The sequence below is a fragment of the Podarcis melisellensis genome, assembly GCF_964234715.1.
Source record: "Podarcis melisellensis genome assembly, chromosome: 8".
Taxonomy (NCBI): Eukaryota; Metazoa; Chordata; class Lepidosauria; order Squamata; family Lacertidae; genus Podarcis; species Podarcis melisellensis.
This window is the reverse complement of record NC_138540.1, coordinates 8,115,507-8,131,110: the sequence shown is the minus strand read 5'-3', so window position 1 is coordinate 8,131,110 and position 15,604 is coordinate 8,115,507. Positions and strand designations below refer to the sequence as shown.

At 47.2% G+C, this 15,604-nt stretch overlaps 1 protein-coding gene across 2 annotated transcripts in view; it reads right to left on the bottom strand.

The window, feature by feature from the left end:
• Positions 1 to 1,119: 1,119 nt before the first annotated feature.
• Positions 1,120 to 15,604, bottom strand: part of SH2B3 (SH2B adaptor protein 3) — a 68,587-nt gene continuing 54,102 nt past the window's right edge. For both annotated transcript variants that reach the window (XM_081922973.1, XM_081922974.1), the window contains exons 3-8: positions 10,502 to 10,612; positions 8,664 to 8,755; positions 5,461 to 5,555; positions 4,937 to 5,151; positions 4,059 to 4,230; positions 1,120 to 1,809 (exon numbers count right to left, since the gene is read on the bottom strand). In XM_081922973.1, coding sequence (XP_081779099.1) covers positions 1,499 to 1,809; positions 4,059 to 4,230; positions 4,937 to 5,151; positions 5,461 to 5,555; positions 8,664 to 8,755; positions 10,502 to 10,612 — 996 coding nt within the window. In that variant the 3' untranslated portion in view covers positions 1,120 to 1,498. The remainder of the gene's footprint in view (positions 1,810 to 4,058; positions 4,231 to 4,936; positions 5,152 to 5,460; positions 5,556 to 8,663; positions 8,756 to 10,501; positions 10,613 to 15,604) is intronic.

The following is a 15,604-nucleotide window of genomic DNA, read 5'->3' as shown; positions in this document are numbered from 1 at the left end:
CCAGTTAAAGGACCACAGGTATGGGTGAGGTTCTGAAGAGGCTATGCCAATCTGGAGTACACAATGTTAGGCTAGATGAGGGACAGTGATGGGATTGTTAAAAGGAACTTTCATCCACTCCACAAGTGTGATCTTCCTCTGCCTACTCAAGACAGGTACACCCTGTGCTCCTTGCTGGGAAGCCACAACAGTTGAATCTGTCTTACTTGTGGTGCGTTTGCATCGTTTTAGGCCTGCATGGAGGTTGAGGGATCTGAGTGTTTAGATATTTAAGGCCAAAAATTGTGCACAGGGGTGGTGGTGATGGCCTTCTGCCATGGTTGTTCCTCTTGCCTGCACTTCCAACAACCACCTGGTTCTGTTTGTATTACCCTACTTGGAAGGAGCGTAAGTTTTAAAAAACAAAACACAGATTTGAGGGCAACCAAAATGGTCAAAGGCCTGGAAACGATGCCTTATGAGGAACGGCTAAGGGAGCTGGGCATGTTTAGCCTGGAGAAGAGGAGGTTAAGGGGTGATATGATAGCCATGTTCAAATATATAAAAGGATGTCACATAGAGGAGGGAGAAAGATTGTTTTCTGCTGCTCCAGAGAAGCAGACACGGAGCAATGGATCCTAACTACAAGAAAGAAGATTCCACCTAAACATTAGGAAGAACTTCCTGACAGTAAGAGCTGTTTGACAGTGGGATTTGCTGCCAAGGAGTGTGGTGGAGTCTCCTTCTTTGGAGGTCTTTAAGCAGAGGCTTGACAACCATATGTCAAGAGTGCTCTGATGGTGTTTCCTGCTTGGCAGGGGGTTGGACTTAATGGCCCTTGTGGTCTCTTCCAACTCTATGATTCTATGATTTCCTTAGTTCCCAGGGGGGCCAAGAAATTAGCTCAGCTAAAGAGAGCTCAATTGCCTTCATCCAGCAACAGAATGAGAGGCAGGTGATGGAAAGAGCAAATCACTTGAGTCTAGTTGGATCTGGGGGTTTTCTTCTACTGCCCACACATTTCCCCTTTTCCTCAAGTAGAGGAACATCGTTACAGAGACCAAAAAATATTGTATGTATCGGTAGCAACAAAAATAAGCTAGGAGCCTAAAGCAAAGGAAGAGCCATGTGCAAAACCGATGAGAGGATTGAGTGAAAAAACTTAACAGAGAGGCCATTTAATCAGCCGAATCGAAGGGTCACATCCATAGTGGAGTGAGTTATCAATCTTATCTTACAAACCAACACAGCCAAGCCGGCATGTGCAGAGCTTTCCTGAGGCCTGGGGCAGAGTCTTGTTAGAATAAAGTTATAAACTCAAACAAAAAAGCAGCCGGTCCCTAGTACACGGCGCCCCCCCCCCCCGCCATCTTAGCCCTCCAAGGCTTGGGGGCAAGTGTACCCAGCTGCCTGGCCCCAGCACGAGCCTGCAGCCAAGAGGAATAAGTCTTTTCCGTGGCTTTCTGAAACATTTATCCAGAGTCTTGTGCAAAACAGGCTGTTGCCCCATCCCGCTGTGTCAGAGGGATGTATACTGGTTGTTAACCGCCCGCAGGTGGGACCTGCCTTGTGAGTCCATCTCGTAATCATTGTCCCACTGGCGCGTTGCAGGGGTGGTGGGTGGGCTGGTCAGGTGGCTGCTGGGCCACAGGCCGCTGGCCAGCTCTTCTGGAGGGGGCACCAGGTGGAATATCTGCTCCACCGAGGAGCTCTGTCGGAGGTTGTCGGCCAGGTGGATCCGCGGGCAGCTGGAAGGGCTCAGCTGGACAAGGCTGAATTCCGGGTGGCAGCGGTGGACGGAGGGGGAGAGTGGGACTGTGCTGCTGGAGCCTGAATTGGGAGGAAGAGAAATGAGGGGGAGTTATACTGGATATCCTAAAAATATGCCGACATAAGGGAATATGACGTTCCACAGACGGGCGGCATGAACCGCGTGCTGAACAGGCAAGCCAAATTCTGCACTCTGTAGAGATTATGCAAACAAATAAGAGCATCACAAGAGGCTGATCTGGCCAATGACCCATCTGGTCCAGCATTTTGGTTTTACAGTGGCTAACCTCAGCCCACAAGCAGGACCCGAGCACCCGAGCCCTTTGCCTTCCTGTGGCTTTACTGTCGCCAACTGTGGAAGCAGATCATAGCCATCATGGCAAGAAGCCATTGATAGCCCTCCATGAAATGGTCCAGTCCTCTTTTAAAGGCATCCAAGATCGTGGCCATCACTGCCTCCTGTGGGAGAGAGTTCCATAGTTTATGCTGTATGACAAAGTCCTTCCTTTTCCTTGTCATGAATCTTCCAACATACAGCTACACTGGATGTCCGTAAGTTCTAAAATTATTAATTTTATCACTTCTATCATGTCGCCTCTTATGCCTTTTCTCTAAACTAAAAAGGCGAGTAAGATGTGACTTGGCGGATGTTTATAGAATTATATGCACTTTTTTTAAACAGTCTTGCTAGGGCAAGTTTCTAATATGGGGCATCTGACCACATCCTCAGTCATTGAAAATGTAAGGCCGTGTCAGTTCATTTCTGATATTTGAGAAGGCACGACCCACCGACTCTTTAAAAAGTACCGTTAGCTGAAAGGACTAGAATCTTGTGTTTAAAGGTAAAGGTACCCCTGAACGTTAGGTCCAGTCGTGGATGACTCTGGGCTTGCACACTCATCTCACTCTATAGGCCGAGGGAGCCGGCGTTTGTCCGCAAACAGCTTCCGGGTCATGTGGCCAGCATGAATAAGCTGCTTCTGGCGAACCACATGGAAGCACATGGAAACGCCATTTACCTTCCCGCCGGAGAGGTACCTATTTATCTACTTGCACTTGACCTGCTTTCAGACTGCTAGGTGGGCAGGAGCTGGGACCGAACAACGGGAGCTCACCCCATCGTGCAGATTCAAACCACCGACCTTCCAATCGGCAAGCCCTAGGCTCTGTGGTTTAGACCACAGCGCCACCCGCGTCCCTTTGGTGTTTACAGAACACCAAATATGACATTCCATACAACTCCACCGTGGGGATAGGCACAATGGCCTGGTTCCATGTTTCCAAGAACCATGATGAGCTGCAATGTCTCCACAGCTGCAAGGGCAGCACAGGAAGCAGCTAAATAGCAGGCAAGGCACTCTGCTCCCTTCTCGACAAGGCTCTGAAAGTTACTAGCCCTGAATGGACCTACAGTAGTCATTGCTGGCATGACTAGAAAAGAAACCAAGAACTAGCTAACTTTTACACTACTGCACCTGATTGCTTTGAGATCATCCTTGTCTGCAACTAGCTGGGTGTTCCTTGGTGGTGCTAAGAGCTTAAGAGCTTCCCTCTTTTCTGTTTCCAATTCCTGTATCAGCAAAGCAGGAATGGGCTATGTCACCCCTAAGCAACACACATTCTTGCTTTGCACCTAAGCAGAAACATCATACGTTGGTGATTTGGGTTGTTGTTGTTGTTTAATACAACACACACACTTCTCCAGCTGAGTTCAGCAGGCAGAGGCTTCCACCTTCCAGCTGAGGGATCGAAAGCGGAAGAGAGCGGAGGATATGGCAAGGGATTTCCCCCACCAAATTACAGTGGAAGGAAACCACAAGCGCTGGTGTCCAAAGCCAGCTGCCTTCCTCATTCCAGAAGGACAGAGCCTTAGAATTCTCCCAGGCCTGCTGAAGCTGTTCCAGCAGGAATTCTAGAAAACAGCACTTTTACCTTGATAGATGTTGGCAGAAAACAGAGGAGGGTGTAAAAATCTTAACAAACTTACCGTATTTTTTGCTCTATAAGACTCACTTTTTCCCTCCTAAAAAGTAAGGGGAAATGTGTGTGCAGCTTATGGAGCGAATGCAGGCTGCGCAGCTATCCCAGCTATCTTGTGGTCTGGTGCGTCTTATAGAGCGAAAAATACGGTAAGTGTTCAGTGATCTCAGCCTTAGCAATGATGAAGAGAGGAAAGTTCCCCAAGTTCAGTCCCCAGCCGTCTGTGCATCTGTCTGCCTCCGCTCCTTATTTCCTGCTCAAAGCCGAGTGTGGTTGGAAAAGGCCCAATGCACGGAAGAGGCTAAATGGCAGTCATAGCTGCCTCCTACCTTGTGCATGTGGAAGAACCACTACATAGCTGGACAGCTGCACGTTGCAGGCCGTTCCGCACTCCAGGGGGATGGGGAAGCGCTGGAAGTGGTGCAACATGTCCAAGATGGAGGCAAAGTGCAGGTGCTGGACACGACACTGGCCTCTCTCGGTCAGGGAGAGCCGTAGGTGCTGCCAAGGTAAAGGAAGCAGGAAGACGCATGTCAGCGACAGCAGCCAATTCATACAGGTCATGTAAAAGTTTCAGCAAGGATCAGAAGGGCGTGTGCAAATCCCATCACCTGAGCCGGGGGATACCCCACTGCCTAACCTTCCCCAACCTGTTGTCTTGGACTACAAATCCCATGAGCGCAAGTCAGCCACGGCCATGAGAGTTGTAGTCCAACTCATTTTTCCCTCTCTTTTTTAATTGCATTCTCCTCTCTTGCACTGAACATAATAAAAGTATATCAATCCACTAAAAGACTGTCTTTTCATTTCATTCCTCTTGTTATTTTTTGTTTAGTAATTAATTTTTCCATCAACACTAAATGCCAGACATCTCGACCATGTGTTCAATGCCCCATCCTTTAAGAATTTCCAGAAGCTGGCCAATAAGAGGCTTAAAATTCAGATTTATATTGTCCCCTGGGTAAAGATTAAGTAAAGCTAACTCTGCGCCTTTGAATATTTTTAGTCCAGTTAGCTAATTCGTTTGAATACATCCTCCCAGAATGTGGTTGCCTTATCGCAAGTCTCCTGGACATTAAAAAGAAAGCTATTTAGATATGAAGTACAAGTGGGATTTCAACAGTGCTCCAGTTTTGGGCCATGAAAGCCCGCCTGCTAATGTACTGACTGGTGTCAGAGAAGGTCCCCTCAGCAAGAGACGCTGTACCTTTGCTCTTCCTTGGAAGTTGAACGTGAGGACGTAGTCTCCCCTGCGGGTTTCACTCTGTCGGATGAGGAAAACCCCATGTCCATCAAGGCCCTGGTGCTGAACCAGCTGAGCGGCTTTGACTCGAGAAATGGGGCCATGGAACCAGGGGAAGGATGTCAGGTAGTGGTCGGTCTTCTGGCTGTTCTGGTCTGGGAGGCTGGGTGGCATTGCCCCTAGGGGAGAAGGAAGGGGACTCAGCTGTCATTTTAAACAATTTCTCCCCCCAGAAAAGCTCAAGGCAGCTATGGTAAAAACGTGGTGCACCACACACAAGTGCTTACAGTTTGCAGAGCCAGAGAATTAGCAACACAAAACAAAAAATAGGCAGCTTTGTTAGTATCGGGGAACTCCCTTCTGCTGGTTCCCCAGAGTCCAGTAGCTTGAACTGCTCAACCAGATGTTTCTTGGTACTTTTTTCTTGAAGGGCATAGGAGAAGAGCCCCCTCCAACCTCAGACCTCACCACACATGAGCCCCAAATACCTTGGTTCAGGGAGTCCGTGCTGCTGTTTGTGGGGCTTGCGGTCACAGCCTCCGATTGAGAGTCCGAGATCAGCTCAACATCGGCGCCTTCTGACCTGAAAGAGAATGTTTCTGATTGTGAAACACCAACAGGACAGATAAAGTCCCTGCTCCCAAGGCCAGCAACAAAGGATAAGGCAAAGAAAAGCAAAAAAGCAAAAGAAAGAGCTCCCTGATGGGAGTGAGGACTGGAAAACTTGAAATTCCAGGGGAAAACCCATATTGTTTTCTCTCAGCATAAGGCAGTGGTGAGTCTGCTGGCGCTATACTTTAAAGGAAAGAGACTTTTCTGAATGCCTTTGTAAGCAAGCCTATAAGATGAAGGAAAACACATTGGTCAGAACTTGCCTCAAAAACTGGCCTTAACCCTCCCAACCAACACCTGGAGTTGGTTACAAAACTCTTTCTTCCTATACAAATCACTTGAAAATTGCAGACCACCTATTGATTTGTCTGCTTGTCGTAGCAATCATGATATGCTGTTGTAGATATTGTAGGATTATTATTATTATTGCTATCATCATTGCTCCTGTTATTTATTACTTTGTATTTTTTTGCATTCCCATTTTAGTTCCGTAGAACGCAATGGAAAATACTGCGATAAATAACAAAATGCAAGGCAAGAAACAGAAGCAGCAATCAAAATGCAATCAAAACGACTATTTCATGCGCTGCTCCCACCATTCTTCAAATACACTGTGCAGCTTGCGGGCCACCGGTGGTCCCCAGACCGGAATTTGGGAACCCCCGCCTTGAAAATTAACCTGAAAACTGGTCCAAGTTGCCTGGTGTATGAACAGGTGTTTGTGTGAAAGAGATTTGTGCAGCACAACTATTTGGGCACACACAGATTACCGTATTTTTCGCCCTATAGGACGCACCAGCCCATAGGACGCACCTAGATTTTTTTGGGGGGGGGAATAAAGGGGAAAAAATTATCCCCCCCCCAGCTCCCAGAACAGGAAGCTCTCCGCAAGCCCGAGCTTCCCCCGACCCCAGCCCCCAGAACGGGACCCAGAGCGATGCCGAAGCTGCACGCAGCTTTGGCATCGCTCTGGGAGCTTGCGGGGCTGGGGGAGGGGGAAGCCCTTCGCCAGCCTCCAAACCAGGTCGGGAGACAGCGGGATGGCGCGCTGTGCCTCCTCACTGTCCCCCGAGTTTGCGGGGCTGGCGACGGGGAGGAGCAGGCTTCTCCCCCCCCGCCAGCCTTCTAACAAAGTCGGGGGACAGCAGGATGGCGGCGTTCCACCTCCCCGCTGTCCCCTGAGCTTGTGGGGCTGGCGGTGGGGCTCTCCTGAAGCCTGGAGAGCGAGAGGGGTTGGTGCGCACCGACCCCTCTCGCTCTCCAGGCTTCAGCAAAAGCCTGCATTCGCCCCATAAGACGCACACACATTTCCCCTTCATTTTTGGAGGGGAAAAAGTGCGTCCTATAGTGCGAAAAATACGGTACATGCTCAGATGTCACCCAGGTTGTCTTCACACACACCCCACTTACCAAGTGGCCTGGCACTAGTGACAAGTTTGGGACCTGATTTCCTGGCACATTTATGCTACTCCTGATCAAACACACGGTGTTAATGTAGCCATTTTATACTCCGAAAAAGGGGCACGGAACCTTGGAGAAAAGCAGGCAGGTTGGTTTTGGACACAGGCAGTTCAGTTGCCACCCAGCACTGCTGCTACAAGAAGGTCAAAAAGGAGTCTGAAATTCGGTGGAGGGTGTGTGTGTGTGTGTGTGCGAGCGAATGAAAGGAATCACAGTATGGCTCTCTGCAAATCACAATACCACTTCTTGCCCCTGGCAGATTTCAGTAAGAGGAAGCCCCAAGAGGAAGTGGGACGTCTTTGAAAGAAGTACATTTTCCAAGAGGCGTGAGAGAGAGACTGGCCTTGCATCTACCTGGGCATCCCACACTCTGACTTGGGAAGGACTTTAAACCCCCAGATACACGAGAGGAAGTTCTTGCTTCCTATGGACTCCAGGGCTTAAAACAAATTTCCCAAGCCAAGCAGAAGACAAGGTGCAGAAAGGACATGGATTCCGCAGTCCAAGTAATAATAATAATAATAATAATAATAATAATAATAATAATTAATTACTTATACCCCACCCATCTGGCTGAGTTTCCCCAGCCACTCTGGGCAGCTTCCAACAAGAGATTAAAAATACTAAATTAATAAATAAATTAAATAAATAATAAAAAATTAAATTAAATAAATGAATTAAATAGATCAAGATTGAATTCCTCAACCAATTCTTCAGCTTTCCTGCATCGTTGCACACAAGGAACACCTAGTTCCACACAGTTTTCTTTCGGGTATGGCTATTTTCATCACAGAAGCCATCCTTACTCTGGGCATTTTCACCTCTAGGTCAGTCCAGGCTATATAGTACAGGAAATACCCAGTAAAGGATAGTGTGGAGTTGGAAAAAGATAAAAAAGGGCAATAAAGAGGATAGTATGAATCCCCCATAAGGAAAGCCTGCCGTGTTTGGGACTTTAGAGAACAGGTCAGTAACAAGAGACAGTATAGAAGTTTATAAATTATGCCTGGCATGGAGAAAGTGGTTAGACTAAAGTTTTTCTCCTTCATAACTCTAGAATTCATGGGCAACCCATCAGGCTGAATGCTGGAAGTTTCAGGACGGGCTTTTGTTTATTTAAAGAAGCAGGTTTCTAACCCTCATGAGGTGCTGAGAAAACTGGGGGTGGGGAAACATTCCTATGCACTTCCCTGTCTTCCAATCCCTTCTGTCCAGAGCTCGCTTTGTACCAACCAAGGACCAGCCCCGGACCCACTTTTTAGGGCCTAGATTACGGCCTGCAATACATGAAGCAAAAGTCAACGCGAGAGACTCTGAGCATGCGAACCTGGATCTGCACCGCGCGATAAGAGAGAAAGAAAATCTGCGCCAGGAAAAGGTGGACCCCATCTTAGTCTGCATTTTAAAAGATAATCTTGTCTAATTCGCTCTGCATCTGCTAATCAAGGCAGCCCAATGCCTCCCTTGCTTCAGATATTCCACAAGGAATCGCTGTACACATTCAAGCTTATCTTCCAGCCATAGGGACTAGAAATCCTCTTTTTTTAAAAAAAAAAAAAACACCTGGAGAACTGCATCACACAGCCCTGGCACAGAGAGTAGTGGGGCAATAACTCACCCCCGATGGAGACACTCTTTAATTTCACACATCCAGGAACGCAGTTGCTGGTCATCTCCAGCCTCAAATACAAGATCCATGGAGGTGTTTACCTGTGGCAGGGGGAGAGAAAAAGAAGATATATATATATATATATTTATAATAATATTTATTAAAAGTTTTCAACAATAAAAAGCATACAAAGTAACATATAGTTTTCCAATATCCACAATTCGTTCTCCTCTTTGGACTTCCTCGCGCCTCTCGTTCCTGCATTCTAAACTCATAAATTTTACCAGCAAATTATTAACTTGTTTCAATTCTAATAGTACAATTTTCCAATATTAAATCTCAAACTTTAGAAAGTTTAAACCATAATTCTAGAATCTTATTTTTAACGTGATATTTATCCAAAGTTTGTCTTTTCTTTTAATGGCATTTAAATTCTTATTCCTTTTAGCAAGTTTGTTGGTACCATGTTATTGCAAGTCTTATGTCTTTCTTAACATTCATACAATTTATAATGTTTTTGTAAATAGTCCTTAAATTTCTTCCAATCCTCCTCCACCAGTTCTTCTCCCAGGTCTCGGATTCTGCCAGTCACTTCCGCCAGTTCCATATAGTCCATCAGTTGCATCTGCCATTCTTCCAGTGTGGGCAAATCTTGAGTTTTCCAGTATTTAGCAATGAGTATCCTTGCTGAAGATAAACACTGGGAGTTCATCATAATGCTGAGGCAATGCTGTCTAGGTTCAGATCGTCTTTAAAACCCCATGGGATATCCACACCCTTTAATTGATTTCATAAAATGTATGTCAGTATGCATATATACTAACAGTAACACCTTCAGCTTGGCCTAGTAGCAAACTGGCATCCAGTGAAGATCTCAGAGCACAGGAGTTATATACTGCCCAGGAATAATAATAAATTATTATTATTATTATTATTATTATTATTATTATTATTATTATTATTATTTTATTTTATACCCCACCCATCTGGCTGGGTTTCCCAAGCCAATCTGGGCAGCTTCCAACAGGAGATTAAAAATACATTAAAACATCAGTCATTAAGAGGGTTGCCTTCAGATGTCCTCTAAATGTCAGATAATAGTTTTTTTCTTTGACATCTGATGGGAGGGCGTTCCACAGGGCGGGTGCCACTACCGAGAAGGCCCTCTATCTGGTTCCCTGTAACTTCTTGCAGGGAGGAAACTGCCAGAAGGCCCTCGGTGCTGGACCTCAGTGTCCGGGCAGAATGATGGGGGTGGAGACACTCCTTCAGGTATACTGGGCCGAGGCTGTTGAGGGCTTTAAAGGTCAGCACCAACACTTTGAATTGTGCTCTGAAACGTACTGGGAGCCAATGTAGGTCTTTCAAGACCAGTGTTATGTGGTCTCAGCTGCCACTCCCAGTCACTGTATAGATGCGCATTCTGGATTAGTTGTAGTTTCCAGGTCACCTTCAAAGGTAGCCCCACGTAGAGCGCATTGCAATAGTCCAAGCGGGAGGTAACTAGAGCATGCACCACTCTGGTGAGACAGTCTGCGGGCAGGTAGGGTCTCAGCCTGCATACCAGATGGAGCTGGTAGACAGCTGCCCTGGACACAGAATTGACCTGCGTCTCCATGGACAGCTGTGAGTCCAGAATGACTCCCAGGCTGCACACCTGGTCCTTCAGGGGCACAGTTACCCCATTCAGGACCAGGTAGTCCTCCACACCTGCCTGCTCCCTGTCTCCCCAAAACAGTACTCCTGTCTTGTCAGGATTGAACCTCAATCAGTTAGCCGCCATCCATCCTCCAGCTGCCCCTGAAGTGTCCCTCCCTCCCATAAGTGCAGCGAATGCATCAGGATACCTTCAGCATCTTGAGGACAAAGGTGTCTGCGTGGTCCGGCATCTCCAGGCGAGTGCAGGGACGGATTTCTTGGATCTCTGAGCAGGTGGTCTGCAGCTTTGGCTTCGAACTCTGCGGAGAGAGGCAGAGAAGCAGCTGCGGTGAGTCAAGTCCACACACTGGTTGCACCAGCAAGGCATCCCTCAGAGGATCTGGACTACGGGAAGAGCCGAACCATACATTGAAAGGCACATCAAATGCACATTCAAAACACGTGTCTTGCCCCGAAAGAGTCCTGGGATCTGTAGGGTGCGGGGAATTGGTCTGCGAGGGGGAAATTTCAGTTCCCAGGATTCTTTTTTTTTTGGGGGGGGAGTCATGTGCTTTGGAAGTGCACTGTGGATCAGCCCTGTACCTCCTGTCAACCTCCTGCCTGGTGTAAGCTACAGAGAAGCAGAGATCGTGTCCTAGGACTCCTGAATGAGCAAAAAAACAATGGACCTAACTTTTAGGGTTTATTATTTGTTTATTATTTGTTAAAGTATTTGTTTGCTTCTGGTTATGTGGGCATCTCAATGAAAATCACTAATGGAGTCAGGCAGACTCTTCAAAAGCATCCTTAGAATCTCACAAATATATTTTTTTAAAAAATAATTTTTATTAAGTTTTACAAAAAATTAACAACCAACAAAAATCAACAAAAATCACATAAACAACCAACAACAAACATCAGAAATACAAACAGAAAAAACAGAAAAAAGGAAAACATAAATAAGGAAATTTAACATAAAAAAGAACTCTCTTTCAAATTAATAACCTTCAAAACCTTATTTTCCTTACTTCCACCCGCCTTCCTTTCTTGTATTCCATTTTAAAAATTAGTTCAGCAAGATCATTCATTATTTATTTTCATCCTTTATCCCTCCCTTTATACTCTTATTTATCTTAATCACTAGAACCCCTTCATTTCATTTTAAGTGCCCCTTAGAATCTCATAAAAGGCTGGCGGCAGCAGCCAGGAGACAAAAAAACATTTTCAGCAGGTGTTGGAAGTGCTTGACCATTTGCACATGCCTTATTTTGGATGGGGAGTTAAGGAAATAAGGCTCACACACACTACCCACCTTGATCCTGCTAGATTGGATCAAAAAGTCTAGCTTTCTGTCTCTGAGAGATGCCAACAAAACGTCTCTGGCAGGACAAAAGAAAGGCAGAAATCTGGCAGCATTGTTGCAGCTCCGCCTTCCTGTGGTTTCCAATAACTGGTTGGAATTCAGAAGCATTGCTGCCTCCTCCATGAACCTCTCCAAGCCTCTTAAAACCATCAGAGTTGGTGGCTCCCCCACCTTCTCCTGTCAATGGTTCAGAAATTGTGCTCGGGCGGCAGCGGGAGGCCCCATTAGCTAAAGTGGTGCTTCAGGTTAAGAACAGTTTCAGGTTAAGAACAGACGTCCGAAACGAATTAAGTACTTAACCCGAGGTACCACTGTACACGCGGGATGCGGGTGGCGCTGTGGGTTAAACCACAGAGCCCAGGACTTGCTGATCAGAAGGTTGGCGGTTCGAATCCCCGCAATGGGGTGAGCTCCCGTTGCTCGGTCCCTGCTCCTGCCAACCTAGCAGTTCAAAAGCACGTCAAGTGCAAGTAGATAAGTAGGTACCACTCCGGCGGGAAGGTAAACTGCGTTTCCGTGCGCTGCTCTGATTCGCCAGAAGCGGCTTAGTCATGCTGGCCACATGACCCAGAAGCTGTACGCCGGCTCCCTCGGCCACTAAAGCGAGATGAGCGCCGCAACCCCAGAGTCGGCCACGACTGGACCTAATGGTCAGGGGTCCCTTTACCTTTACCACTGTACACAGATTCTATCCGTCATTCCACCCTCTGTTTAAAAGCTACCCCAGAATTCAGCTGCCTCTGTGGCTCAGCCTTTCAGGGGCCAAAGTTACAAGCAATGATGACATGTATTTCTCACTGTAAAAAATTGAAGGACCACAGTTTCTGGCCTGTTCAGACCCCAAGGGGCTTTGACAGTGGCCGAATGGGTGGAGAAGCCACCTAGGGAGGAAGGCAGAGATCAAGACATCCCTCCTTCCACCCTGATTTCTGACAACACCACTGTGAGATACTCTGGGTGGAGAATCATGGTGAATTTGCATTCGCCCAAACAGCTGAAAGCGGCCAGGGATTTGACCAAATAAAACATGCTAAGGGTGTTTCCTTAGTGGGAACAAATGGTTGGGAGGTGGGCAGGAATAGGAATGTCTGGGGGGGACTTTTGATGAAGAGGGAGAGGAAAAGAAAGCTAGGGCAGTATAGTGGTTAGAGTGTCGGACCAGGACTGGGAGAGACCAGGGTTCAAATTCCTTAGTTGGCCATAAAGATCGCTTGGTGACTTTAGGCCACTCACTGCCTCTCTCAGTCTAAGCTAGGACATAAATAATAAATAAATAAAGCAGCAGTTTAAGAACAGAGAGACGGAACTAGAGAGAGAATTAAGAGCTTAAAGCAGCAAGTAAGGATCCTGTGGCCTTCTAGGTCATGGGTAGGCAAACTAAGACATGGGGACCGGATCCGGCCCAATTGCCTTCTAAATCCGGCCCGCAGACAGTCAAGGAATCAGTGTTTTTGCATGAGTAGAAAGTGTCCTTTTATTTAAAACACATCTCTGGGTTCTTTGTGGAGCCTCCCTGGTGTTTTTACATAAGTAGCATGTGTGCTTTTATTTAAAAGGTATCTCTAGGTTATTTGTGGGGCATAGGAATTCGTTCGTTTTTCTCCTCCAAAATATAGTTTGGCCCCCCCACAAGGTCTGAGGGACAGTGGACCGGCCCCCCGCTGAAAAAGTTTGCTGACCCCTGTTCTAGGTAGTGGTGTATTCCAACTCCCATCAGCCCTGCTCAGAGCTGCCAAGGATGATGGGAGAAAGAATTCATCAAAGAAAGATGGATTCAACAGCTTGTATAAATGATGCAAATGATTCCCGCCCCCCTGCATAACTTTAATCTACTCATGCTCCCAAGGAAGCCCCCAAATCCTGCCTGCTAGAAATTCCAGACCCTCCAAGTGTCCCCTATTTTCCAGGGACAGCCTGGAATTTACATTTACAGAAGCCATCCTGGTTTTTGATTTGATCCCATAATATCCCGCTTTTCCTTAGGACGTCCCTATTTTCATAGGAGGGTATGGAGTTACGTGACCCCTGAGCCAAGGGGATAAGAAACTATACAACCTTTAGAAGACATCTGAAGGCAACCCAATAGAAGGAAGCTTTTTAAAACGTTTAATGTTTTATTATCTTTTTATATATGGTGGAAGCCACCCAGAGTGGCTGGGGAAACCCGGCCCTATGGGCGGGGTAACAACAACAACAACAACAACAGAATAGGATGTCCCTGTTTTCATCAGAGAAATGTTGGAAGGTGTGCAATTCAGAATCTGATTAGACCACTCCAACTTTGAGATTACACCTAGTAAACCCAGATTGCTTTAAAGCACAGACTGACTCCCTCCTTTGGCAATCTTCACAGAATTCTAGCCCAATGGTTGCCATCAATTTGATTTGAATTAATTTTATAATGAAATGATTTTAGAATGTTGTATTATTTTATTGTTGTTAGCCGCCCTGAGCCCAGCTTCGGCTGGGGAGGGCGGGATATAAATAAAAATTTCTTCTTATTATTATTCTCCGCTGTCAAGAGGACTAGAACCTTGGAACTTAAACAGATGTATTTTCAGCAGAGAACCTCATTGTATTCAGTGACCACTTCCACTTCCTGTGCTCCCTTGACGTGACGGAGGAGCACAGAAAGCTCCCGACGGGTGGAAAAGATTCCATGCGGTGCCCGTTATGTCTGTATGGGTCTCTGGACCGCAGGGGGGGTGCATTCTTGCCCCTCCCACACTGCTTCCGAAATGCCACCTTCCTTGGTAATTATGCCACCCCAAGAAACCAGGAGGGGAAAATGAGACAATAATAATAATAATAATAATAATAATAATAATAATAATAATAATAATAATAATTTATTATTTGTACCCCGCCCATCTGGCTGGGTTTCCCCAGCCACTCTGGGCGGCTTCCATAGAAACCAAAAATACACTAAAATATCACAGATTAAAAACTTCCCTGAACAGGGCTGCCTTAAGATGTCTTCTAGATGTCAGGTAGTTATTTATCGCTTTGACATCTGATGGGAGGGCGTTCCACAGGGCAGGCGCCACTACCGAGAAGGCCCTCTGCCTGGTACCCTGTAGCTTTGCTTCTCGCAATGAGGGAACCAGGGAATCCTCCACACCAGCCCGCCCCCTGTCCCCCAAAAACAGTACTTCTGTCTTGTCAGGATTCAACCTCAATCCATTAGCCGCCATCCATCCTCCAACTGCCTCCAGGCACTCACACAGGACCTTCACCGCCTTCACTGATTCTGTTTTGAAAGAGAGGTATTTGAAAGACAACAGCTGGGACCAGTTCTCCCAACTGAGGCAGCAGGACTGGCACAAAAAGGGTCGGATTCTGAGAGCTGGCGTGAGGCGCGGGAATGCTGAGCCAATGCAGGAAGCCTGATGACGCAATCGGTTTACCAGACAGGCCGTTTCCATCCCCAGCTGATGGGCTGCTTGGATTTTTCCACAAGCCTCAGAAATCCTCTTGGCCAAGAGGGGCGGCCGGCGTGACTCACTGGCATTAAGGAGCCATGAGCCACTCGGGGTCAGCGGTGTTAGCAGAGGGGCAGCACGGTGGCAAGCAGGCACCCAACCAGCCAAACCCCAGGCCTGCTGGATGCTGGCAAAGCACCACCCTGCAAGGCTGGGGGGGGGGGGAACAGGGGGCGGCCGGTTCTGCTGGAGGTTACACAAAGCAGCAACAAACTGAAACGAAAACAACCCCACAGCTGCTGGAGATTCCAGCATCTGTGAAACCGCTTGCAGATCGAGGGCTGCAGAAGTCATCCAGGAAATGGGAGGAAGGCAGAGAGATGCCTCTTTCCCCAGGCGGAAGGCGCAAGGGAACAGGAGGGGAGGCCAGCTTAAAAGGAGGGGGCCCCAGCAGGCACCCCCCCAAAAAAACAAACGCCCCATTCACATGTCCTGGAGTCAGTGCTGGGCCATCGGCTTCGCCCCTT